Here is a 27,380-nt window from a genome sequence, read left to right as displayed (position 1 = left end):
AGTCGTGTAGTCTGGTTGGAGTCGTTCCCATTCGGGGACAGCTATTGTCTGCACTCACCGAGTCTCAATCCTGAGGTCCCATGAAACGGAATTTTCCCCTCACTGCTCCATCCCTCAGAAGAGTTGCTGAAGGTGACCATTTCTGTTCTCTCCTGGGTGATCCTCTCTCTCTATAGAAAGCATGAAGTTGAACCAAATGTTCTGTGCTTCACTGGGAAAAGACTGAGTTTTTTAAATTAGGCTCGTCAAACAGTGGGCATTTTTTGTTCCCTGGATAATAAGTGTTGGTGGGTTAATGGGTCATCTTCAAGAGAGAGGTCAGAAGGAAAAACTGCAGTGTTCAAAGCTGGAGCTAGAAATGCCAGCCATCAAAGAACACAGTACTTGGTGAACAGTGATGATGTATAGGGCGTGCACTGGCCAGCCCCATCTAAGAGGTCACAGCTAACCTTTATCCTCAGCAAAACCAGAGAAGGTCTCTGAATGTGGCTGACACTCAACTCTCTGAGGCCCTCGTGAGAAGCCGGCCAGGGAACCCCTGGTGCCTGAGCTACCAAGTTCCTTTTCACTGAGGGAGAATTGTATTCTGGCTCCTTGCAGACTGACATTGCAAGTACTTTGAACATTGAAAAGAACAAAAAAAAGCAAACAGCCGCAAGAAAGGGGAGGGGAGGGAGGAGAGAAAGAGAGAGAGAGATATCAGCAGGGGTAGTTAGTAAAAAGGGGCCCGGAGACAGAAAACCTTTTGTTCCCCGAGTTTGTTTCATGTAGAGATTGTGAGGTGAACGGCTTTGAAATGAAATGGATTTATGAAGGAGTTGCTAGGTCACAGGAAGCGCGACTGTCAGACTGCTTTCTGAATTCCATTTCTTTAAAATTTGGGTTAAGCTTAAAAAGAATTTATCTCCTTTTCCATGGGGTTTTGGGGGTGGGGGTGGAGTAAGGTTCGGGAAGGTTCCTGACTTTATTTTCCACCCTTTCTGACAATGTAAAAAGAAATGATCACATTACAAGTTCTTTGTCAGTTTTCAGGAGTTAAGGGTGGGCGGAGCGTCCGCATTACCTTGGCCCACTAGCCAATGGCGGGGCGGTATGCAAATGAGCTCCGTGCTCGGCCTGCCTCAATCAAAACAGTGAGCTCAGAGGCTCGGCGGGCGTAGCGGTGCCGGAGTTCCGCGCTGCGCTGACAACTGGCTGCAGCCGGGCCGTTCTCACTTTCAATTAGCCCAGCGCTCGATGGAGGGGCGGACACGCCAGTGCTTAATGCAGTCTAACTAGTGTAGGAAAACGCCTCAATTCACCGCTGCCGAGATGAAGTATAAGGTAAGAGAGTGCCTTTTACAGAAGGTTTCCGTGTGTGTGTGTTTGTGTGTGTGTGTGTGTCCGTGTGTCCTCTGCAGGACAGCTCCTCTGCAGGGACCCCTACTGTGCCCGATTGTGTTCTGTTCTGAGATGGGTCTCAGTCACTGGGGTTGGCATACAAGCAGGCAGGCGGAGATCCAGCCTCTAAGACCCACGCCGGGAGCTCACAGCACACCCGGTCCACCTCCCCTGAAAGTCTGGCGGAGCTGCAATGGCCACTGTAGATCGGAGGGTGTCTAACTCCAAGCGGAGCGCGCCTTAGCTCAGCACTCCGCGCCCGCGCCTGGCCGCCACTGTCCCGGGAGACGTAGTAAGAGAGGAATCAGAACTGCTGAGCCTCTCAGCCTGGCTCTTCAAGCAGTTTTCAGCCTTTGCTTTAAAGCGTTTGCTTCGGGAAGCAGTTTGCCATATGTACTTTTAGTGGGAGAAGTTCAAAGCCCCAGGTACCCTTATACAGCTGATGATGGAGAATTTTGACATCCATAAATGACATTGGATTCAGAACCAATGAGTACTTGCCATTTCTTGAAAACACTTTCATTGGCGTTTGAATGGACTGAGGGTCTGAAGGCTCCAGCGAGCTTATTGTCCCTGAAACTCATAGTAGTGTCAGACACTCAGCAGCATATTTTCCCATGCATTTCGCACCTTTGTGTGTTTATTCTCGGCAAAAGGATTATAACTTATTTAGAATATCCCCTTTTGTCTAAGTTGCCCCCATCTAACCAGGCAAGCAGCTTCCAGAGGCCCTATTCAGAGCAGACTGCAAGGGATTGGATATGAATTTTGCTTGGAGGATGAATACGTGTGTTTTAGAATAGGTACAGTCCCAGTGCGCGTTTAAACAAACATGCTGTTATTAAAACACATTTAGGCAAGGTGGTTATGCTTTGGGATTGGCAATTTGAATTACCTGTCTGACCTTCAAGATTGTGCTAGCTGAGAGCTACTTTGCTTTCTTTCTGAATTACCTAGGTTCTGGCTCGTCCTTTTTTAATGTGAGGTTGTAAATACTCAGTTCTGGCTAATAGCCACTGGCTAACCTCAGTGATAAACCTGTTATTCAAAAGCTATAAATCTTGTTCAGTAGCTCTAAATCTAACTGTTGAAAGTCTCTATTGTGATGCATGACTTATAGTTCTCCTTGGAAAGGTTAGAACTCTCTGAAGGCAGAGGTATCAGTTATCACTGTACTATCAGCTTTCCATTTTCTACCTCAATAGGAGAGATCAGGGGAATGGATAATCCTGAAGATTCTTAATATTTTTGACTTTAAGATGCAACCAGAAACAAATCCTTCTACCTGGCAGGAAAGCTCTCTTTCTTGAAATGGTTCACCCGTATTTCCACAGTTCCCTTATTTTGAACAGTGATAGGATATCATAATGTCCTATCACCAGATATTACTTAGCCTTCAGTGAATCTTTGCCCCTCTTCTGCCTATTGTGAATGCCTTTAGTTTCATAAAAACCAGCTTGAAGGGGAAAAATAGAGAAAATACGTTCCTACATTTATTATTGGAAAGTGTAAATGGCTGTTTTTAACATTGAGTGCTGCAATCTGGAAAGTGACAAAAGTGACAAAGTCTAAAGTCACTTTTATTCAGTGACCTCATCATGTTTAGTTTTACTTTTGTGGAAAGAAAACATCATGGCAGCTGACGCTGTGAACTGGGGTTGCCATTCATGGGGAAAACCTGCCTCTCTGCCGGGTCTTACCAGTGTCGAACATCCTGCCAAGTGTTGTAAATGTATGATTTTTATTAGCTTGTGCACATCTTCACCATCAAAACTACTGACTTCCCCAACTAACCAAATGACAGATTGACACCTTGTGGTGACTATAAAAGGAACCAATAGCTGAAGCAATCTACTTCCCTTTCTTATAAAGCCTATTTTCTCTCAAGTTAATAATGGACTTCATTTCAGGAGAGGATTTTGTAATTTTAAGTAGAGGAGGTGGCACAAAGGTAGACGAGTGATAAATAACAGTTCTTAAGACTCACCACGACAATACAGGATTCCATATTTAAATCTCCAATTAACTCCATGAGGTGGTGTTAATACTTTATACTCATTTTCAAATGTGGAAATTGTGACAAAGAGAGGCTAAGTAATTTATCCAAAGCCACACAGCTAAAAAGTGGCGGAGCTGGGATTTGAACCAAGGTGATCTGGCTCCAGAACTTGTGACTTTAAACCACTGTTAAAGAAAGAACTCTCTGTGACCTCCCTAAAATGTGCTGTGTGACTGGTGTTTTCTTCTCCCAGGAAGTTTAAGACTCTATGTCATCTAGAGTATTCCTGCACATCAAGGTAACGATTATATAAAAGACCTTTCGTGCTTATTGAATAAATCATAAGAACTCAAAAAAACGTACTCCTGCAGAATAGATTCTTTTTTTTTTTTTTTTTTTAAGACAGTAACTGTACAAAGCAAAGTGAAATGCATGTTTGGTAGTGTTGTTTAATTCGAGCCACTTAGGTAGTAAAACCAGATAATTATTAGATTGTAAAATCCTGGAGTCAGGAATTACCTTTTAGACACTATATTGCTCTAAACACTATAAATTTAGCACAGTCAGACTTAAAAATGCTCACTGAGAGATTTATAATCCAGCCACTCTTAAGATTTTTTTTATATAAATTTATTTATTTATTATTTTTGGCTGCGTTGGGTCTTTGTTGCTGTGTGTGGGCTTTCTCTAGTTGCGACGAGGGGGGGCTACGCTTCGTTACGGTGCGCGGGCTTCTCATTGCGGTGGCTTCTCTTGTTGCTGAGCACGGGCTCTAGGCACACAGGCTTCAGTAGTTGTGGCGCACGGGCTTAGTTGCTCCACGGGCATGTGGGATCTTCCCAGACCAGGGCTCGAACCCGTGTCCCCTGCATTGGCAGGCAGATTCTTAACCACTGAGCCACCAGGGAAGTCCCTAAGATTTTTTTGTTTAACCAGATTATCTGGTTTGGCTACTTCAGGGACCATAACTAGAGAACAACCGAGCCTCCACTCATTTTGAGCTTACACACAGCTCCAGCTCAGCCGGCTCATACTTACGGTAATCTTGAGCACTGTGGAATGCAAGCTATTACTCTGGTGAATTTTTTTTTGGTTAGCCTATATCTAGTCTATTTTGATTGCATTGTATGTATTTTTATTTGTTCACAGGAAGGGTGCAGTCACTCTCATATGCACGTAAAGTTCCATTTCTTTTTAAAGGATTCCGTCTGAGGTTCTCTGACAGTAAATTGCGGGGGACTTCATTTCTCAAGAATTTTCCCCAAGCTCCTCGGAACATATACAGCATGTTCTGGCTACTGGGGTTGGGGGCTATGCCTCGGTGGCCGTGGCTTGCTCGGGGAAGGCTTCCCTCCTGAGGGTCTGGGGGTGGGTTATCGCTGCTGTCTGCCAGGAGGGTAATTGGAGGGTGGTGCACAGCTGTGTTTGAGCAGAGGCCCGAGGCCCCACCCACTTTGTGCAGGCCCAGGCCTGGTCAGTGACCCACGGGCCCCGCCTGTTTGATCTTTAATAGCTGAGCAGCTTCTGTGGCTAGGCCAAATTTCTGTACCCTGTGTGCCTACATTAAAATGCTAAATTACTTATCTAGTCTGCCATTCAGCAAACTCATTCATGAATGTTCCGATTGAACGTTAGAACAGGTAGAGCTTAGAACACAAGTAAGAAAACTACATTCTGAAATTCAGATTCCTGCGTCGTGAATGAACATGGTAAAGTAGGTTAGGGAAACCAGAAAGTGTGTACTATGAAAAGCTTTCTAGGGGACTTGGAAAATATTTTTATTTTCTCAAGGTGGCTTGAGAACATGTGATCGAGTGTCTTTGATTTAGTCAGCATGGTCATTTATAATCTATATAATTTCTGATTCTTTCCTGGCTTCAACATTTTGGTTTTAAATTTTTTATTCTCTTCTAAATGATGTGTTGCACACCCTCCAAATGAGGGACTCCTGCCCCCTGCCTCCTTTTTCAATCTTATGTGAGATCTATGCATTTAAAAGCACCAAAAGATGCTTTGAAAAAATTATTTGGTTACGTATTTATTTCTTAACTGAGCAAACCCATTTTCAGAGCTAAACGATTTACCTATACAGAGATCAGAGTCTTTGTAGAGCTGAAGGTGTTCAGAGAACACCGATCTAGCAGGTTGCACAGTAACGGAGATTCCTTCAGCATCCTTTCCTTGCTGGAATATACATCAGTCCTCTTCTGAGAATTCATCAGTGGCTTCCACTCTGCGCCCCCCACTTCTAAAAAAACTTCCTCTCCGCTTTTCAAGCCTCTTTGCCAATTCCGTCCCCTTTCGTGCCCTTATGACCTCATCGTCTCTCATTTTTTTCATTCAAGCATTCTTTATGCTTCTCTAATACCGACTTCTGTAGGGCTTGCCTCCCCACCTACACAGACGTGACACACTTAAAGCACACTCCGTACCCCCTACCTCCCTCCTCTCTTTGGACTCTGCTATGGGAAATCTTGGTCCCTTGCTGCTCCCATTCATTTGCCCATGTCTCTTTGTGCCTGCGTGACTTGGTTCGTCCGTCACTTCCCACGAGTCGAGCCTCCTCATCCATCCACTGTATAAAAGAATCAGAAGCCTAAACCTTTGTCTCCCTGACTGTCCTATAATCCCTACAATAGGCTTTCTGTTTCTCACCTCTGCCCTACTCTGTTAGCACTACCTTACTCATTAACCTCTTTCAATCAAAGCACTATCTAAATGATACCTGGAACTCACATAGGTTGCCCACTGGGGCTGTCCAGTTTTAGGTAAGCCCCACTGAATATGAGAGACTCACCCTCTATTTGTATGTAGAAGGAGATTGACAGATGAGTCCCTTGAATAAAAAGTATGATCCAGGATCTGTTGTGGCCTTGGGGGTGGGAGGCGGAGGTAGGGACTTGGTCTTCTGTGTTCTTGCAGTAGAGACAAGATAGAGTATGAGGTTTGGGGAAAGGCATTTCTGTTTCCTGTGACTTGATGCTCTGTAACCTTGGGCAAGTTAAGCTCTCTGAGCCTCAGTTTTCTTATCTGTAAAATAGGGATAATAACTGCCTCATAGGATTGTTCTAAAGCCTAAGCAAGACATTTTCCATGGTAAGGTATTTACCATGGCTCCTGCATAATGGAAGTAGACAATGCTAGTCGGCCCCAGCTCTCCTTATGTAAGTAGGTGCCCAATAGATGTTGAAAGGATAGTGTGGACTCAAGACTTGGTGACAGGATTATGTCAAAACCCCAGTCACTAGGTTAAGATAATTGAGTATTATTGAATATTCCATGGGCCTGGAGATGTCTTGCAGAAATGCAGATGGCAGACATGGGGATTTACCAGTACACCTCTGTCCCCACTTGCTAATATTTTAATGACTTGGTATCTTCATTGTTATTAATAAGATTTGATATTCCTGAAATTATAGGACCTTGCTCACAGTAGGTACTCAACAAACATTGAATTGAATGTTGAATTACATATAATACTTACACAAATAGCCGTTAAAAGAGTCTCGCTGTATGGCATAGTGGATTTTGTTTCAAATCCCACTTTTGTTACTTCCTAACAGTATAATATTAGGCAAGCTACTTCAGGTCTCCATTTCCTCATTTATAAAATGGGAGTAATGGTACCTGTCTCATCAGATAGTTGTAAGGATACAATATATGAAAATCATCTGTTTCTAGTACATAATAGGCATTTTAAAATGGCAGGTATTATATGATGCATCATAAGATACGTATAATATATATACTCAGATATATAGGTGCAGAAGCATTATATACATAAAAATGTAAGAGGAAACCTTTGCTGCAATTGTTTATCCACAACAAAAATAGTACGCAGGGAAAGAGAAAATCATGACTGTAAAAAATCAAAGGTGAAATGCCCAGGAGGTGAGTGGGGCTCAGGGAAACCATATCCCTAGCCTACTGCCATCAGTTAGAGTGATGGAGATGTAAAGTAAGAGGTGTTGGTGATATATTTTTAGATCATTCTAGGGTTAGAAAGAAACTTAAACAAATTGGTTTGAAATCCCAGCCCCTGGGACCATGGAATTACTCTGCAGTAACATATAGACTTAATTACCAAGCCTCCTTGCCAAGATAAACAAAACGGGGCCACTGGGAAGAAATCCTCTATTTCCAACTTAAAATGAAGAGAATAGCTACCAGTTACCTAGGCAATGGATGACTGCAAAGAGTATGGGCATGGAAAAGGGACCAAAAAAACACAAAAAAACCCTGTTTATACTTTGTCAGCAACACCCCCTCCGTCTTATTTACTTTGAACATTCCAGTCATCCCCCTGCGGGAATTCTTACTAGTTAATGAGGACTCCGCAGGCCTGGGGAACATTACAGCTTAGCTGCAAAAGACTGTCTTCCTGAGGAATCTTCATTTTAAGATAAATGCCTTATTGGTGACCTTTTCCACCCTCCACTGGAAAGAGTGATTCAGAAGGTAGACAATGTGATCTAGGTGAATTGAGGCGTATGCTTTGAGGAAGATGGAACAGGCACTCCAGAAAATACGAGTTGTGATGGTGTGTGACCGTGATTTTTCATGGTTGAGATGGAGGGTGGGACAGCTGATCATGGAGATAATGAAATTGCCAGTGGAATGTTTTCAAATACATATACTTGGGCCTTATCATGGACTACTAAATACAGGTTTATTCTTTAAAAAAAAAAAAGGCTAGTCCCTTTCCCTCAACCTCTTCCCCAATTAGTTTAGCACATTAATTGTGCTAAATGGTATTTAGGTAGGTGGTTCATGAGCCTTATTCAAAGGCTGGGTTCATTCATATGGAGGCATCTTATTTCTTTGCAGATCTTGGTGTGTATGTTGCAAACGAGAATTCCTCCTGGTAGTTCTAATATGTCAAGGTAATAGTTATAAGATGTTACCAAAAATGTTCCGTATGTGGAATGTTGATGTTTATGATTACCAGGAATAAAGACTGATCAACCATGAATATGTAAAAGTGCAAGCACTGCACAAAAACGTTTGATAGCTCATTTTGAATTTAATTCCTTTCTTTACTCTTTGTGTGTGGGCAGGGCGGGGGTGTGTGTGGGAGGGTGTTATTTGTGAAACTCAGTAGAAAGTTGCAACCACCAAAAGGCATAAATGGTTATGATTTGAACCAGATCTTTCTATTTAATTAAAGCAATATTTATTTAGACAGTATGATATGTCATTAATATTTTTCCTAATTTATTTTAGTTATGCTGTCTCTTGTATGAATTAGCCTTAATCTCATTGATTTGTGGTAGTCAGTTTGTTGCCCTTAATTTAGCACCTCACTCCCACAGAAGATGGGGCTGACTCAGGACTCAGGCTTCTCTGTCCCCAGGCTCTGTGCTCTACTGAAAGACTGAGCTGGGATTCCATCCCCCAGCCCCCAGTAACCATAACAAGCAACGCCAGCCAGTGGGAAGTCAGGAAAGTGGACTTGTAGACACTCCAGCCTTCTAACAGGACATGTCAGTGATCTGTCCATGAGTTTGTTGTTACTGTTTTTTGTTTGTTGTCATTAATCATCCATGGTATGACTTAGAGTTAGCAGGAAATGGCTTGAGTGGACCAGCAGTGCTGCAGAGCCATCACAACAGCATTGGTAGAGCAAAATTTTGAAGTCTTTTTTTCCCTTGAGTGCTCCTCTGGGTTAGAACTTCCATGTTATTCTCTGATTCTCCAATCTTTTACACTCAGAGCTAAGTTCGATGAGCATCCCCTTAAATGGCGGGGAGGGTAAAGGAAGGGGGTGATGGGAACACAGTTAGCCCAATGGCATTCACCATGAAGCTGGACTGCTCGACAGTCTCACAGAGGCCAGGATGCCCTTGGAATAGATCTCATTTCCTTATAAAGATCGTCCTGTCAGTGAGAGAACAGTCCATTGACTAAACCTAAGATTCTTATCAGTACTTACCTTTTTTTCTCCCAAATCCTAAATTCAGCCAAGGCAGATCCATTAGCAAGATATATACTTGGATGCCTATCTTTTATTTTTAGTTTAAAATATATATCATTTCTGTAGGTATGTATCCATGTTTCACAGACCCAAAAATGGGACAGATGGTCTGACAATGGGAAGGATATTTGAAACGGGGACCGTCTTGGAAAGTTTAGGAACACATGGTCGTTCTAGACAGTCAACACGAGCTGCTTCAGAGATCAATCAGCCGTCGAAGGCATTATCCCTTTTGCCTTATGCCAGCCTTTTATCTAACTTGTTTTCAGCTTCTTGTCAGGAAATTATCTAAGAGGCTTTTTTAAAGTGGATTCCGGCAAATTTTTTATATTTACCTGTAAAAAATATTTACCACACGACATTTGCTTGTAAATATGAGGCAGTCCTTTTCTTTCTCCTTGCAGGAGTAGGAATCTTTAGCAATGAAGGAAAGCCCATTTTGAAATATGGACTGTGCAGAGAACACCTGAGAGTGCTAGGCAGCGAGGGGGGATTGTGTTTCAATTGCTCTTGTTGAAACCTGGCAGGATAGCTCCGTGCCTCACAGCCTGCAGCGTCTGTATCAAGCCTCCTGCCTCCCTTATTAAGATCTTAATTACAGATGCAGCTTACTTCATTGCTGGAGGGAAAGAATTTAGTTTCTCTGAACTGTGTCTGTTTTTTGGTATGGCAGGTGTAATCATGATGAGATCATTTCTGGTTTGTTTTCTTTCCCCGGAGGAATTTTTTTTTTTGAGGGGGAGGAGTACAGTTCTTAAGACACAACTTCATGAGCTCATAATAGTGCAGTAATCATAACTGTGCTTTGATTTTACAGAGACCCTTTCTGCCCCATTTTGCAAATGGGGAAACAGAGGCGTAAAAGGCAGTGCTTTCATTGTCATTAGTCTTACAAGATGAGGACCAAGATTAGACTCTATTAATTTAACAGTGTCATGTCCATCCCTCTATCCGGGGTTTCTCCACCTCAGCACTATTGACATTTAGGACTGGATAATTCTTGGTAGTGGGGACTGTCCCTTGCATTGCAGGATGTTTAGCAGCGTCCTGGCCTCTACCCACTAGATGCCAGTAACACACACACACACACAGTGTGACAACCATAAATGTCTCTGAACATTGCCAAATATCACCTGGGGGGACAAAATCCCCCCTAGTGAAGAATCACTGGTATAATCTCCCCTACTTCCTTCTGCTTAAAAATAATTACCTTACTGGTTTTATGTAATAGAAGCACAAAAATACAATCATAAAGCTGCTTGCCATAATTTTATCATGACCGAGGTTGGGCTTAATGTTAACAGTTCCTAACCAAAAGGAAGCTTCCTCTTCTATGCTTAGCGTGAATTTGTTCAAGTGAATACCACAAAATACTAAGAAGCATAGGGTCTCACTAGGTCACGTGTAAACCATCAGACCATCGCGAAGGCAACCTGAATTTTCTGAAGTCTTCCTTTGGCTTTATTTTCCTAATAGTCGTCCTATTTTATATAAAATATATAAATATATAAAATAGCTTTCTTCAGGGCCCAGTTCTAAATGCATGTTCCATTAATAATGGGCCTTGAAGAAAACTCTTTTATTCTCATAAACTGCTGTAGCATATGTACCTGTAGGAGATTGTCTATATCCCCAGCCACTAAACAATTTCATCAGTTTCATTTTGAGGTCTTCTTCTCCTCCATTTGCTTCTGCCATCTTTCCTCTCTCTTCTAGCTGAGAAGCTGCAGCTTCTAAAAATTCTTTCTTGGGACTTCCCTGGTGGTGCAGTGGATAGGACTCCACGCTCCCAATGCAGGGGGCCCGGGTTCGATCCCTGGTCAGGGAACTAGATCCCACATGCATGCCGCAACTAAGAGTTCGCATGCTGCAACTAAGGAGCCTGCCTGCTGCAACTAAGACCCGGCGCAACCAAATAAATAAATAAATATTAAAAATTCTTTCTTGAGGCAACTCTGCAACTGCAGTGCTGACAGTATATGATTGTACACACCCTCTCAGCCAAGCGTGCGAATCCATTTTTAAAAACTTTTTGAGGACCTCACAAGTTAAGTAGGATAATAGCAATCAGGCACCAAACCTAGTTGAGGGGTCATCTGAAAGAGTTCCAGTGAGGGGTGACGTCCAAGGTACATCAGCTGGGTTCTGGCTGGGAGGCAGATGAGGGTTGCTAGTATGTGTACATATTGGCATTCGTGGGTTTAGATATAACTTCATACCTTGGGGGTTGCATACCTTGATGTAGAAAGATAAGATATATGGGAATGTAAAAGTAGGAAGATCTTTCCCTTCTTTCAGATACTTTATTAGATGTTAGAACTTGTGTGTTTTGACTATTGAGAAATAATACAGTTTTTGGAATATACTGTAATATTTGTGGGCTAGAGTCTCCTACTCCTTTATAACTTAATTCTCATTTCACTTCCCCAAGTACCTGGATGTTAGAGGGATTTGTCTAGACAGGCAAATAGAAGTGATTTGATGCTAATACTGTAATGTTGGCTGAAATCCAGATGGTTGTTTTACCATTAATAAACCTATCTTTTGGGTGAGTGGGTGTCAGGCCTTCATCATTATATGGCGCCTGTCAGATTTATCTAGGGACAGACCCTGAAAAGCGTTTGTGCCTGCCCCGTGTTTTTGATCCTTTGCCAATACACTATGCTTAAATCTATCAAAACCAGGCAACCTGGGACAAATGCTTATAAATTCTGAGGCTTAATAGCAGCATTACTAAATTCTAAGATGGAAAAGGTTCTCAGGAAGCATACCCTAGTCCAGTGGAAAAAAATCCTAGATTAAGAAGGGAACCAGATGCTAGTTCTGGCTCTGCTGCTGATGTAATAAGAGACCCTCTGGGCTGTAGCACAAGAAGACTGGGCGAGAGTGATCCCTGGGATCCCTTCGTAGTCTAATATTCTAGCCTAGTCGGTCTGGTCAAGCCATGGGTGACTTCTGGTTCTAAGTATCCACAGAAACCTAGGTGTTCTCCCACCTTCTTTCAGACCCTCAGGAGTTACTCAAGAAAACGCCAAAGACCACAGAAGAGTGGAGAATTGATTTCTTAAAGACATATGTATTATTTATGATCATCAGAGTTGTGAGGAAAAACTAATTTATTTTTCTCACATACTATTAGCAATCAAATCCATCCTCCGCAAACGGCCAAGAAGTAATAGAAGTTGGCTGTGAGGTCACACATACATGTGTACACGCACATAGAGAGGATGCTATGGCTAATGTTCACAAAGCTGGACCATCTTAGAGGATGTGAGGACTTGGGACAAAGTAAATGACATGAATATTTAGAGAGAGTCCAAGATACTCATGTAAGCTTTATAACCACCACAGGGGTTTAGAAGCACTTTCCAGAAAATGAAAATCATTGGCTGAAATGTGGTCTAGGTGCTAAAGGGCCCTTTGGTGGCATGTGTTGGACGCACCTCCCCAGGGGTCAGGAAGTATGCCTGGGAACCTCACAGGATGTCACACTGCCTTTCTGTGGCTAGTTCAGATCACATAATGAAAAGTGTGTCAGGTTGGTTGCAATGGACAAATATTGCTGAGAAAAAACTTGGATGTGCTCTGCATCATATCTTCTAATTCCTAAACCTAAAAGCCTAGTGTCTACTACTTAACAATCTCCAGAGGATTCAACTCTTAAAAAAATTCACCATTCCAGATATCCAGTGTAAACCAAGTATTCCAAGAATCAAAATCCAAACACTTGTCGATATCCGTGTTTTCTGACTATGGCTGTATCCTTCTCTGGGGAAATCCCACATCCCCCTGTATCCTAAAGATGAGGGTAGGAGGAAGCCAAAGGGGTTGCATGGCCCTCAGACTGAAGCTGATTTTGTTTTAATTGAAGTAGATTTGATTTGCAATATTGTGTTAGCTTCAGACGTACAGCAAAGTGATTCGGTCATACATATATATATGTATATATCTATATTCTTTTTTTTGATTCTTTTCCATTATAGTTTATTACAAGACACTATATTCAAAATCTTGTAATAAACTATAATGGAAAAGACCTAAGCTGATTTTTGTCGGCAGACAAATGTAAAAACACAGGCTCATTTCTTTCTCTTCCCCAGTGTGTCCTGAGACTGACCCTGCTGACGCTCATCCCTCAGCCACTTCCTTTGGGACCGATTTTCTTGACAATGGCCATTTCCTTCTTTACTGTGTGTGTGTCCGTGTGTGTCCCTGCCAGAGTCCAGGGCTAAAGTTTGGGGGGTTGGGTACAGGAAAGCCACATTGTTGAGAATGTGGCAGTCCTGAGGCTTGGCAGGAGCTCCTGCATGATAAATATAGAATGAAGTAAAATAATAAGAGGAAGCTGGGCCATTGATGATGCTATCAGTCCGGTGGGGGAGGGGGGGGGTGACACACCAGACATTGTGTCTCATTTTTCTTCAAACAGCAGCATGAATGGTCATGGAAATTATGTCACACACCTCTCTGTATTTGGAATAGCAGATAGTTTCCCTGGCAATAGGAGTAATAAGCTTTCTTGACATTTTGATAGTAGTGGGGGAAAAAAAAAGGGCAGGGAAGAGCAGGGTGGTGTGGAAATGCTCATGTGACCTGGAGCTCTCTTTACTTGCTGTAATACTGCACAGCATTTTCTTCCCAGTCCTTGGGCATAGCCTGGGAACCAGGAACTGCAGAACCCAAACGTTCTGGCAAAGCATGAATGGTGCTCGGTCATCTACCGCCAGACGTAGGTTGCTACACGAAAGGGAGAAAAGGCTCTTACAGAGACCATTGTATTTAATCAGACGGGGATGGCTGGCTCCTCTTGGCCTTCCTGTTTGCTCAGTGGTTGTGGCACTAGATGCAGGCTCCCCATCTACGTCATCATCCTGTTTTAACAGGGAGGGACGGGCCCTTTCCTGCTCGCCGTCTCCCACGTTCTCTGGCCGTGAGGCTTAGGTGACTTGGACATGCCATTTAACTTTCTGGTTCTGTTAGCTGATCTTTCCATGTCCATTTGAAAATTTCAACCGAATATCTTGCTGACATCTCTAGAACCATTTCACCCTCCCTGTAGAGAACCAGGAAATCAGAGTCCAGAATCCATTTCAATTTAGCAAACACTTAATGAGTGTGTATTTTGTTTCACACACTGGTTCTGAAAATGCCAAAGAAAGAACAGCTTCCCTGAACTTAAGGAGTTCCCAGTCTTGAATGGGACGGTACAAGTCGTACTATAAGAAATACTATCACAGAGAACTAGAAAGGAAAACAATGAGATAGATTTTGGGAATAGAACTCTTCTGGTGATGTGGAAGATGAGTTTGGAGGTGGGAAGAGGCTGAACGCAGGAAAACCAGTTGGGTAGCAATTGTCATACCTTCCCCCCGCCCCCCCAAAAACAGTTGCTGAGGACCTGAGCGAGGAGTGGCAGTGAGGAAGAAAAGCCAGGTCCCAGCTGACCGAGGTTCAGGTTGTGAAGTGACTCAGCAAACCTCTGAGGCTCTGATCTTGGGCGGCCTATGCGTGCTGTTAACTGAGAGAGATCAGGAGAAAGGGGTTTTGCACTTGTTGAGTGAGAGGTGAAGATGATACTCATTAGACAACTGGAAATATGGGACTGGAGAGCAGAGGAAATATCGAGGCTGGAGCTGTGGATCTGAGTGTTACCTGCGTGTTAAATGCCATCGGCATGGATGAGATGTCCTGTAGAGAGCAAACTCAGAGAGACGAGAGATCCCTTTGGAACATGATCACTAAAGGGACAGGAAAAGAAATTAGTCTGTGAAGGAGGAGGAAGATGAGCGGTCATGAGAACAAGGGAAGAGAGAGGACCGGACGTGGAATCATGGAAGCCAAGGACAGTTTCTTCTCAAAGATCGGGGTGGGGTCAATGCTAGAGGCTGCTACAATTAGGATCCCTCAAATGGGATTTGCGACTCTAAATGCAGATTTCCCATCCTAATTAGAACCACAGCTTTTGGGACTTCCCTGGTGGCGCAGTGGTTAAGAATCTGCCTGCCAACGCAGGGGACACGGGTTCGAGCCCTGGTCCGGGAAGATCCCACATGCCGCAGAGCAACTAAGCCCATGCGCCACAACTACTGAGCCTGCGCGCTAGAGCCCACGAGCCACAACTACTGAGCCCATGTGCCACACTACTGAAGCCCGCGCACCTAGAGCCTATGCTCCACAACAAGAGAAGCCACCGCAATGAGAAGCCCGCGCACCGCAACGAAGAGTAGCCCCTGCTCGCCGCAACTAGAGAAAGCCCACGCACAGCAACGAAGACCCAACGCAGCCATAAATAAATAAATAAATAAATAAATTTATTAAAAAAAAAAAAAAAAAAGAACCACAGCTTTTGTAGCACATGCCTCTGACTTTATTCAGTACCGTCCTAATTCTGGAGCTGGAGACAAGAGGCCCGTGTTCTTAGCTCTGTGACCTTCTAGCCAGCTGACTTGGCAAATCATTAACTTCTTGGGCCTCATTTTTCTCATTTGTAAAGTGAACGAGTTGAACTGTAATTGTTTGAAGTGCCTCTGGCTTTCAAGTTCTATGACCCAACTGTTTTGGTGCTTTGCCAAGCTCTAGCTGCATTTCTAACTGCCAGCCTCTGGAGGCTCACCATCCAGCTGGATATAGAATTACATAGCTCTCTTATCTTTCCTTGACGTGTTTCTGTGTTGACCTTTCCTGCCCTGGAGATAAATATCCCAGGGAGGGTGGGAGAAGGAGTAGGTCTTGAATAGACAAACTGCCTTTCCTGGGTTTTCGTAAGATGTTCAGATAATCACCTTCTGACTTTGTGGCCTTAAGGAATCACAACTCTGCCCTGAAGGAAAGGGTCCCTCCACCTAGTCCTAGCCAGAGAAATTAACTCTTGATCTGCCTGTGCACTTTTGAATGAGACGGTTTGTGTTCTGGTTGAAGTTAATTTTGCTGTTAGCTCCTTACTAAGCTCTTGCCTCAACACACCAAGTATTTTCAAAAGCCAAGCTCTTTACCCGTGTTATTCCGTACTTTCTGATGGCTTGTACTCTTCTGGAATCTAATGAGATTTATCCATAATTTGTCCAGTAATAATAATAATAATATAATATTAATAATGTCGTAATGATATAATATTAATAATATTGTGATGATATTAATATAATGATATATCATTAAAATTAATATAATTATATAATAATACTAATATTATTATATGTTATATTAATATAATTGCTTGTTATGTTAATATAATATATAATAATATTATTAATTACATTAGTAATTTATTATTATTATTATTATTATTTTGTCTCAGTGTCTCTTGAATGCAACCAATAGTTTCCTTATTGTGGTTTATAGGCAAATACTCAACTAGAGGTTGCAGTGACCAGAACTCATTATTATTCAGAGAAGTACTGCTTCAAGATACAGTTCTCCTCAAGTGTAATTGTGAGCAAGAGAAATATCAGATGTGTATAAAAATGTGTATAATAACAACATTAGAATAGGACTAACCTTTGATTGAGAACTGTGGAGGTAATCTGCTAGGAAGCTTAAGATCAAAGCGCCATCAGCACATTAAATAAATAGTCATATCTTCCCAAGTCTCCCGTGATGTTAAAGTACTTGACTTGAATTAACTCACTGAATCCTCACTGCAAACCCATGGCATAGATATGTTATCCTCATTCTCATTTTACAGATGAGGAAGTTAAGGTGCCAAGGGGAGAAGTAACCTGCCCAAGTCACACAGCCAGGACCCCAAACCCCAGGAACTGATTTATTCCATAGACATGACAAAAAGAATTGTCACCTTCAGAGCTTTACTATAAAATGGAACGGAGCCCAGTTAGGAGGACATTGTGTAGTAGAGCTAAGGTGGCTTAGAGTTCTGGAAAGAGAACTGAGCCAAGAGACCACAGTTCTGTTCCCATCTCTGACTCCACCGGTGTGGCCTTGGGCAGATGATAAACCGCCCCCCCACCCCAGATCTGTTTCCTCATCTGTAAAACAGGGAGGTCAGGCCCAGGTGTTCTCTGAAGGTCTCAGGATCCGTAACCTCCTGTGTGGGAGAGTGGCTGGCTGTAAACATTGGCTCCCTGTAGCTGGCACAGATATTAAGTAACTTATTCCCATTCACCCGAGGCTGAGAATAACTCTCAGCGTGTGAGGTGTCAAGCTGGCACCGGGCGCTTCCACTAGCAGCCATGCCAAGCTCTCTGAATCCCAATCTCTGGGAGTGGTGGGGAGGACAGCTAGTCAGAAATCACCTTGTGATCATCTTGTGCATCCACAAGAGGCTCTCCAGGTTTTCCTGGAGAAGCAGCTCTGGAGGCCTGTCTAGAAACAGTGTGCTGCTTAGCTGGTGGTGGGAAGGTCACTGGGACAGGAGACAAAGAACATCCAGAACAGCCTTCGTACAGGGATTTCTATCCGCCTCGAGTCGGGCATGGTCTGGGGCTCTACTTCAGTGCTTGATGGAGCTCCGTGGACGTGACCCAACTCCGAATGCCTGGAGTTCACGTATGCTGATGAGGTCTGTGGTCCTTCACCTTCTACTGTTTTCTGTTTCTTTTCTTTCCCTTCTTGGTAGCCAATATAATCGCACAGCTCTCCACCCTCAACTCCCACAGGACTGGTCCCACCCCCATCACTTCTGATTTCACCTCAGGGCCCCCTTACCAGCCATTCCCAGTTGCTGAATGGGCCCCAGAGAAAGGGATCGAGACCAGAGCCGTCAGCTCTCCTCCTGCTCTATCATCACAGTACAACTTGGGTGGAGTAATTTCCTTCTGATCATTTAGGTACAAAGGACCAGCATCTTGTCTTCTTCAACTCGATGACTTTTCTTTCAATAACGGGACACCCAAACGATGGAAGAAGAGAAACAAGAGATTTTAGGATTAGGACACATCCTTAAATGGTTCTTCAAACCAGGATACAGTGCTGTATGGTTTTATCTTTCAGTATGTGGACTTCTAATTGTTAGAAGGAACACAAAGCTCCCTAGAATACAGATACTAAGTAAAACGTTCACCTGGAACACGAGGCCCTCAGTATCCCTTTAGCTTCCCTTACTGCTCACCTGTCCACATCATAGACTTCCTGGATCAGAAAACTGTCAAGAACAAGGACTTCATTCTTAAGGAGCATCACCAGGCTTCCTGGGCGCTGAGCTCTAGGGCTTTATCTCCTTTCCTCACTCACTAAGAGGACTGTGGCTAACAGTAAAAGTAGGAGCCCCCCAGCTGCTGACTGGGGGCAGACCCTCCCACGGCACAGCGCCTGCACAGCAGAGAACCAGCCCACCGTGCGAGACCCGCGGTTACTGGGCGGAGTACGGGGGAGATGATTAACGGATGTCAGTGGTAAAGGAATGAAAAGCATGAAGCTGAAAGATCGAATCCACATTTTCAGAGAAGAAAACAGGGGGCAGAAGTCCAAACAACAACAGCCCCAAGTGCCACGAATGTGTAGTCACAACACACTCCGTCCAGTCAGCGGTCTTTTCTCCCACAAGTGATCGTCATCACAGTGACACCTAGTGCACCCCAACTTTCTAGCGAGGCACTAGAGAGATCACTTTGAGTTTTCTGACGGCTTGCTATGAATTTACAGCATTCCCCGACTCCTCTGTGTGCTGGGAAGGAGCAGGCATGGGGTGATGGCTGCCATCGTGCTGCGAAACGTGACTGATGCCAAGAAATGAAATCTTTGGAGCCTTTGAAAGGCTTCCAAGAATGTCAGCATGTACTGCCTGCCCGCTCTCTGCTGAATGCCTACTTTGGCTGTCTGCTTAGTACTGAAAGTGCCAGACAGGCCTTCACACAAAGAGAGAAAGTGTTTGGGGCCCATGAAAGGGGAAAGCAGAGCCTTTCCGATGTGAATGGTGAGATTCAAGAAGTAGGAAATAAAGTGGCAGGGTGAGGAGGGGCCCTCAGGAAAGGTAGGAATAAAAGACCAAAGAGGAAGAGATGGTATCCATCTACCTACGCGGGGTAACTTCTTTGTAGCTCCCCATGATCAAATCTGGAGATGTAGACTACCGTCACACTACATTCCGTGCTTGATTATCATGGAAAGATCACTTACTTGTAGATTCTCCCCGTATCCAAGGACCTCTTGATCAACTGAGAATAAGAATTTTTAAGCCCTGCCAAGGCAGAGATCAGTGTACCTCTGTTTCCATTTTAACACTGAATATCAATGCCATTTGTGCTGTTTGTTATTGGGGATTTTCTTTGACTCGTTTTACCTCCAATATATTAACAAAATAAGAGATGTCTGTTGTAGTACATCTGAATATCTTGGAATATTTTATTCCTTCGACTGGGTTTAAGAAAGGGAGAGGAATGTTTTGTAGAATGAACCGTTCTCTAACCCTTAGCCATGCTACTCATAACTCCCTGGGCACAGCATGTACTGCTGGAAGAAAGCACTCTGTGGCGTTCTGAGCTTTTCCAGGGAGGCGGTCTGATGTCATTGGTGGCAGACACAGTATGTATGGATCTGTCTTCTGTCTGCACCATCTGTTTTTCTCCTTACAGGCTATTGTTCAGATTCTTCTCTTCTCTCCAGGAAGTGTGCCTCTCCATAAGAGCATGGGCTTTAGGTGTTAAAGGGACTGAGCTACTATTCTAATGTGGGTTCCCTCTGTTCTTTCCTTCCTAGAATCTTATGGCAAGGGCCTTATACGACAACGTCCCAGAGTGTGCTGAGGAGCTGGCCTTTCGCAAGGGAGACATCCTGACTGTCATAGAGCAGAACACAGGAGGACTGGAAGGGTGGTGGCTCTGCTCCTTACACGGTCGGCAAGGCATCGTCCCAGGCAACCGGGTGAAGCTTCTGATTGGCCCCGTGCAGGAGACCTCCTCCAGTCAGGACCCGCCGACTTCTGGACTGATGCACCAGCCCTTTGGCCAACAGAAGCTCTATCAAATGCCAAACCCCCAGGGCGCCCCTCGAGACACCATCTACCAAGTGCCACCTTCCTACCAAAATCAGGGAATTTACCAAGTACCCACTGGCCATGGTACCCAGGAACAAGATGTGTATCAAGTCCCACCATCAGTGCAGAGAGGCATCGCGGGGGCTAATGGTCCCCACTTAAGTAAAAAGGTGAGTGAACAACAGACTGGATTTTTGTTCTTACTTAATTTTTTCCACTGTACTCAAAGCGTGTGTGTGTGTGTGTGTGTGTGTGTTCGCACTCCTAAAATAAGAACTTGGAGCTTCCAAGAAGTACATCCGAGAAGTAAGTATATCTTCCAAGAAGTAAGAATATCTAAATACCCTAGCTTGGGTATTATTTTTCCATTCATTGGTCAGCAAAACGCCCACCCTGTGCCAGGTACTGTTGATCCGTCGCCGTTATGAGTTCCCGAGGCATGCCAGGTCATAGTGCGTCATCAAGTGTTTCTCTCCAAATTTCTGATAGACCTGCTTCTAGACCTGGACTCTGCACTCAGTTTCCAGTCTTTTCTCTTTCTCCCTTGAGTGGTACAAGGCACCACATTTTGCACAAGCACAGTTAGGCAGAAAGGACTCTCCTTTCACCAAAAACTGAATCATGACCCCACTGGCCTGGCTGCACAAAGAACCCACCAGAAGTAGAGGCAGCAAGGAAGGTGGGAGTGGGTCATGCCAACCAACTTGTTCTGGAGAGTTGTCAGCTTCAAGGTTGACTCATTTAAAACACATAGACTAGTGAATTTAGAAAAGAGCCATCCTCTTGTCCTTCGAGTCATTCCTATAATAATACCTGAGGTCGTGGGTGAATATAGTGGGGCTAGGGTATTTAGGAAGGCATCATGTCAAATAAAAAAAAAAGGAAGGCCCTCTTCAGCACTCTATATAATTCCAAATGCCGTAACAATTTGAGAGAAGTAGAAAATCGATTTAATTTCAAGCATCTAGTATATTTTCAATGCTTGTGATACAGTGATGAATTCAAGAGTGAATCTAGCCTCCATGATACCTACGCTGTAGTAAGGAGACATAAGCAGACACTGAATGTCAGGTGGGGAATTGTGCTGTGAAGAAAATAAAACCAGTGAACTTGTGGAGGGTAATAGCCAACACAAAGGTGATGCTCCTGGGAACATTGCAGGGGAGGGCTTTTCTCTTCAGTTTGCTGGCAAATTCCAAGGGCCTACAATGGGTCCAGTGGGGTTTGGTATTAAGAAGGGGCTAATTTAACAGAGTAAGAAAAGATCCCTGAATCACAAGAGGAAAGATGCAGTTGGACGCCAGAAAGAGCTTGTTGATGCTTAGAACATGACGTATACATGTGCCCTGCCTTGAGAAAACCTAATACAGAGTTTGAATTTACAGTCCCAAGTAGATTATGGAATATCTATTTGCGTGATAATGGAATCCTCTGTTGGAAAAAAAAAAGGGGGGGGGGGTGATTTACTGTCGGATTCCTTAAATAACAAAGCCACGAATGTATTTTCAAATCACCTTTTATACAAAACGTGTGTTTTACAAAACACTGCTCAAGAGCACAGGTGTTACATAAGCTGAGTGTATAAACATTAGGAGGGATTCCTCAAGAAGTTAACAGTTTTCCAACTTGTATTGCCTGGAACAGTGATCCCTGTCTGGGGGTCATAGACTGCGCCCGTGACCTTTCAAAGTCCTTCTTACCCCAGGGATTTTAGATTCAAAGGGAGAGTCAAACCAGGCCTCTATCTCCAGAGGGAAAAACAACAGTTGAAAGGTGTGACTATAAATAAATAACTTCTCTCATTCTTAGCCCTGGTTGTGTGCATCTTAAAAATAGCCCTCCCTCATCGGAGCTGCTGTGAGGCAGACAGGGGAGGCCAGCACAGGAAATGCTTGGCTGAAAGGTGGTGGGGTCTGAGCTTTCATCACAGTTTATTTTGGCAGGAAGGTGACCTGTTTTTCTTTTTAGACTCTACCTTTTTAGTTCCAAGTCTGAAAAGTCTAAAACTTCGGACTTCTTCCCATGTCATTTGCTATAACTGTACTGCAGGTTTGTTCCTGGACCCTTGATCCATTTAGAGGGGAGAGAGTTTGACACACCTTCCCTTGGATGGAGGTTGGAGTGCCGGGGTTACCATCGGGCACTTGAACTCGGTGTTTTTGTTTTTGTTTTTAATTCTAAAATCAGTGGAAGGTTTTATGTTTAGCAAGAGGTAGGCGGTTCCTGTAGGGGGAAGCCAGCTTCCAGAAGGGCGCTCTGCCAGCCCTTCCAGGGGATGCCACAGACCTGGGGGAGGCTTGACCAGAGCTCAGGGGTAGGCAGTGCCCCGAGTGCTGAGCTTCGCGCCGTCGGGGTCTGAGGTGGTAACGTGGTGAGGCAGGAGGGGACAGTCCTGGCTCTTCCCTGCCAAACACCGTGTTCTCTAGGACACCTGACCTCACCCTGAGTCATCTCAGTGCCACTGGGTCTCAGGCTGCCGCCTCTATCCTGTCCACTGGACTATTGGCTCATGCCCCATGGGAGTGGGTGTGCCCTCTTCTTTCCTTTCCTCTCCCTCTCTTCCTTCTTTCCTTCCTTTCTCTCTCTCTCCCACACCCTTTTTTGCTTTCTTTCTCTCTCCCCCTTTCTTTCTTCGCTCCTTCCTTCCTTCCTTCCTTTGTAGTGGAGATGGCTTGGCTGCTGACAGGTGATTTTAACCTTCTGAGTAAAAACAGCTGCTTTAAAAACTTCCATCAACATCTCCCTCTGTGAGGTTTCTGACTCAAGACCTTCTCAATGGGTGAGAATCATACTAATGACTTAAGCCAAGGCTCCAAGGGTTAATCTCAGTACAGGGGGGATCCGGCAGGGCTTTTTTTGAGTTCTCGTTGTAGTAGTTTTGCTGACTTACTAAATAGCCCCATACCCATTTTTCTCTTTTAATTTCCCATCTGTAAAATGATGGTGAACCCAGAACTGGACATTCCTGGTAGCTTACGTCATAGTCCTTAAAAGCTATTAAAGGAGAGAAAGAGGAGGCGGTAGAATCTTGTTCTGAATCACTAAAGTGTGGTTCTAAAATTTTAGGGAACATAAGAATCACCCAGAGAGCTAGAGAAGGTGAGTTGAGATGCAGATTCCCAGACCTCCCCCAGATTCTAGCCCCAGGGCCGGGGAATCTGCATTTCAGTAAGCTCCTGGGATGGTTCTGGGGGAGGTGGTCCAGGACTGCACTCTGAGAAGCATTGTTACGGGCCATGAAGGGGGTTGGATATGTTCCAATCTGTGATTCGGGACTTTCCACAGTTAAAGATTCCCTTGATGTTGCTACAGACTGTGGGCTTCAGAAGTTTTATCCACCACAGTTTTTTCTACTAATGAATCACATAGGGGAAAAAAAGACAGTGAATTCTGCCTTGTGTCACTCCAACTTTGCTGTCTGGGAAACTCCAGCCCCCACCCACCTTCTTGCATCCCATCCACGTAAAATGAGATTCATCACTTATTAAATCAGTGGTTAGAGAGAGAAAGAAAATCATATAATCTCCACCCTTTCCTGAAACAAGAAGACAGCATGAGGATTGTGAAAAGAGCCTGGGCTCTGGGGTGAGGTCGACTCCTGGTTCTGTTCTTTGGTAGCTGTTAATCCCTTGGCAAGTAACTGAACTTCTTTAGACTTCAGTTTCCTCATCTGTCAAATGGGAATAATCATAGCTATCTCCTAGGGTTGCTGTGAGAATTCAATGAAACACTGTATAGAAAGGACCTGGCACAGAGTTTCGCAAAGCAGGGGCTTAAAAAAATTAGTGCCCCTTGCTTTGTTTTTCTTTCCTTTCTCAGAGTTTATTTGGAACTGATCAGCCCTGTTTGTGTTTTGTACGCTGCACTGAATATGCAACTACTTTATTGCTAGCATATATGCTGTTCTCTTTGAGTGTGTGGCTCTCTCTTTGGTTCTCCAGAAATTTAGTACAGGGTGGAAAGAACTCTCAAAGTTATCTGGAAACCATATACACTGACACCTTGACTTAATTTCATTGGTCTTTTTCACTCTGGGTTTTGTGTGCAGGGCCATTTTATCCATTAGGCATTGTGGGCAGAATGCCGGAGGTCTACGAGAACGTTGGAGCACTGAATAAAAAGTCTTGGCTCCGAAATATGAAACACAGAAACTGCAAAATAGAAATTAATAAACGTTTAGACAAACGTGCCGGAAACAACACGATGTCAACCTCATTAATTGTTACATTTAGATGTCATAACTATTTCATTACATGTGAAAACAATTTGTAGGTTAGATTTTTCTCACTTTGCAAAGACTTCTAAATATGCCTGTGATTGCCAAGAACTCACAGGCATTTCTAAATTAAATGAGTTACTCATAGTCCAATAATTTGCAAAGCTGAATTATATTTTTAAGAAGTGTCCTCGATTTTTTAAAGGCAAAATTGTAGTTAATATGGGACTGTGGTTTGGAGGGGACGATTTAGACCCAAACTTCAAAAGCATAAGGCCTACAAAGGTCTAAAAGAGCTTAATTTCTCTACTTCAAAGATCAAAACCTGCCCCCTGACTTCATCCATTTTGTGCCTGATCTTCACAGGGAATTATGTGTGTTTCTCTGATTATTCTTTGGACATGTCGCTTTTATTCTAACTGGCGGAATTAGATTTGCTTTGCATCCTTCTGAAGATCAGTTTGGGGCTAAATTATGAATTCCATTCAGGCAGGCAGAGGCCATGGCTGTCTCTTTACTGCTATAGGCCAAGCTCAGAGCAAACCATCAGCACGCAGATAACAGCCAACGAGTGAACGCACAGGCGGAAGCGAGAAACGAAGCATTTAATTTGAGTTGACCTTTAAATAAGCTGAAAAGTGGTTCTGATCTTATCACCCCTTCACCATCACACACGAGTCAAATCCCGTGTCCAGCTCATTAGTCTGTTATGACATATGTCAGATTTTACATGGTCATTTTCCCCCAGAAGGGTCTTGGAGAGTGTCACCATCTGCTTTCTGAAATGTTAACTCTCTGTTCACAACAAATGAGCATCCAAAGCATGATGTCATGTTCAACTTTTCTGAGGGCCTAACTTTTATGCATTTTGCCAAATTTAGACAACAAGATTAGTTAACACGTCTATAGTCATCTAAAAAGGAGAACCACACTTTTCCCACTGAGGAACAGTGCTTCCTTTACCTATGCTATTATGTATCTACTGCCTTTCCTCATCTGTGCTACCTGTGAACTCCTATTCATACTTTAAAACCCATTTCAATGTTCATCCCCTCTGTGAAGCTTTCTCTGCACCCCAACAGTTTCTCCTGCCTCTGTGGTCCCAAAATATGTTGTAATTTCATTTAATCTCAAGGGAGCTCACAGGCTCATTAAAACTTTAATGGCCCACATTTATAGTGTGTATGATGGACTGGGCAAGTACTGCTTCGGGGGTGGCACTCAGTAAACTCAAGTAACAGTAAGGTTTATCTAAACCCCATGACATCATCTCTAAAGACCATTTCCTACCTTCCAAGGTGAGACATAGCCAAATATTGGCAGGAAATGATTCAAAGATTATAACCAGGTCTTCCAGGCCCATTCCTTGAAAGGTAATATAAGAACCGTAAATAGTTTATGCTACAATGTTTGTGCCTTCTTAGACACTGAATCATCATAAATTACACACACACACGGGCACACACACACCCAAAGCCATTGGTTAGGGAACTGAGGACTTCCTTTACTGGGATGTGAAGCATTGTGAAATCTGGTTGCCCAGAACAACACTCATATACCAGCAAACCAACTGCTATATATTAGCAGTATGATTTGTCTACCAACAAGTAAAAATAGATTAAGAGGAAATGAAAGCTCCCAGAGAAGATAAACTCTGACTTCACCTCACATTCCTTTGTTCCCTTCCTACACACACACACACACACACACACACACACACACACACACACACAAAATCATACATATACACCCTCAAAAATACTGGGGAGAATCAGAGTTTGACAGGGCAGAGGGTACCTCCGGTTTCTTCACTTATAAACTCAATAAAATATGACCCTGTTCCAGAATTATGCATTCCTATATAAAGATAATCCTGATTTAAATGAATTTTTTTCCTCAGTACCATGGCTCTTTAGTGTATGCAGAGAAGTGATTGTTCACCTAAAATCTCCACCCTCAAGAGTCAAGATAAAATTTAAATCTTACACAAAATTCGAGGTCCTTGAGCATTTCAAGGGCTCTATGACCTCACTTTAAAAAGGAAAAGTATCTCTTCCCAGTTAAGTCACCCAGGCCAGTGGAATGAGCAAACTGTAACACCTCCTTAGAAATGAACAAAGGTCTTTTTTATTTGGTCAATGCCAAGGCCTTCAAACTCGGTGGCAATTGCTTATAAAGCTCGTAGATAATGCGTATTTCTAGGAGCGTTTAGTAACTTCTTACAAACTCAAAACGAAGCGAACAGAGGTAATCTTCCTCCCTTCCTGAATGATTTCATGCTAAGTGACTGTGCTTATCAGAGAGACTAGGTCAGCATCATACGTAGTATGTTGGCTGGCTCAGTAGATAATGCTCTATTTGTGAGGGAGAGAAAAGAATACGGAATTTTGGTGATTTGACTGTAAAACTGAGACTTACTATTGGTTGAACGCGTTTTTAGAAGCAGACTTGTCTGAGTCCCTTGTGCAAAATGCAGAGCTGGGCGCCTTCTTAAATAGCTGTGCCGTGAGCCTCGTTGCCCAGGTCCCCGTCCAGAGAGGCACCCTGCTCCTGTCTAAGGGGCGCAGGTGTGACTCACTCGGGACGTGTATGTCTCCCTTCAAAGCTGTGATTCCAGCAATGTGTGAAGAGCACCAAGGAGTCCCATCTTTAAAGGGACCCCACAGTAGATCAATTTTTGAAGCCAAAACAAATCCTTTAGCAAGGCCATAATCACATCTGATTTATTTGAACAATTTTTATAATACTTTCTTTTCTTTTTTTTTTTTTTATAAATAGAAATCCATTTTAAATTTATTTATTTTTGGCTGCGTTGGGTCTTCGTTGCTGCGCGTGGGCTTTCTCTAGTTGTGGCGAGCGGGGTCTACTCTTCGTTGCAGTGCGC

General features: G+C 43.6%; 1 protein-coding gene across 4 annotated transcripts in view; it reads left to right on the top strand.

Moving 5' to 3' along the window:
* The window catches only part of NEDD9 (neural precursor cell expressed, developmentally down-regulated 9), a 300,815-nt gene that overhangs the window by 253,768 nt on the left and 19,667 nt on the right, over nucleotides 1-27,380 (top strand). For 3 of the 4 annotated variants that reach the window (XM_061195717.1, XM_061195716.1, XM_061195715.1), the window contains one exon: nucleotides 20,004-20,450. In XM_061195717.1, the coding sequence (XP_061051700.1) occupies nucleotides 20,004-20,450 (447 nt within the window). Of the gene's footprint in view, nucleotides 1-1,155; nucleotides 1,324-20,003; nucleotides 20,451-27,380 lie in introns of those variants that run through there. The other variant, XM_061195713.1, reaches the window with a different exon arrangement.

This window comes from Eubalaena glacialis, chromosome 7 (genome assembly GCF_028564815.1).
Source record: "Eubalaena glacialis isolate mEubGla1 chromosome 7, mEubGla1.1.hap2.+ XY, whole genome shotgun sequence".
Taxonomy (NCBI): domain Eukaryota; kingdom Metazoa; phylum Chordata; class Mammalia; order Artiodactyla; family Balaenidae; genus Eubalaena; species Eubalaena glacialis.
The sequence above is the reverse complement of the archived record's forward strand: the minus strand, read 5'-3'. Positions and strand labels throughout refer to the sequence as shown.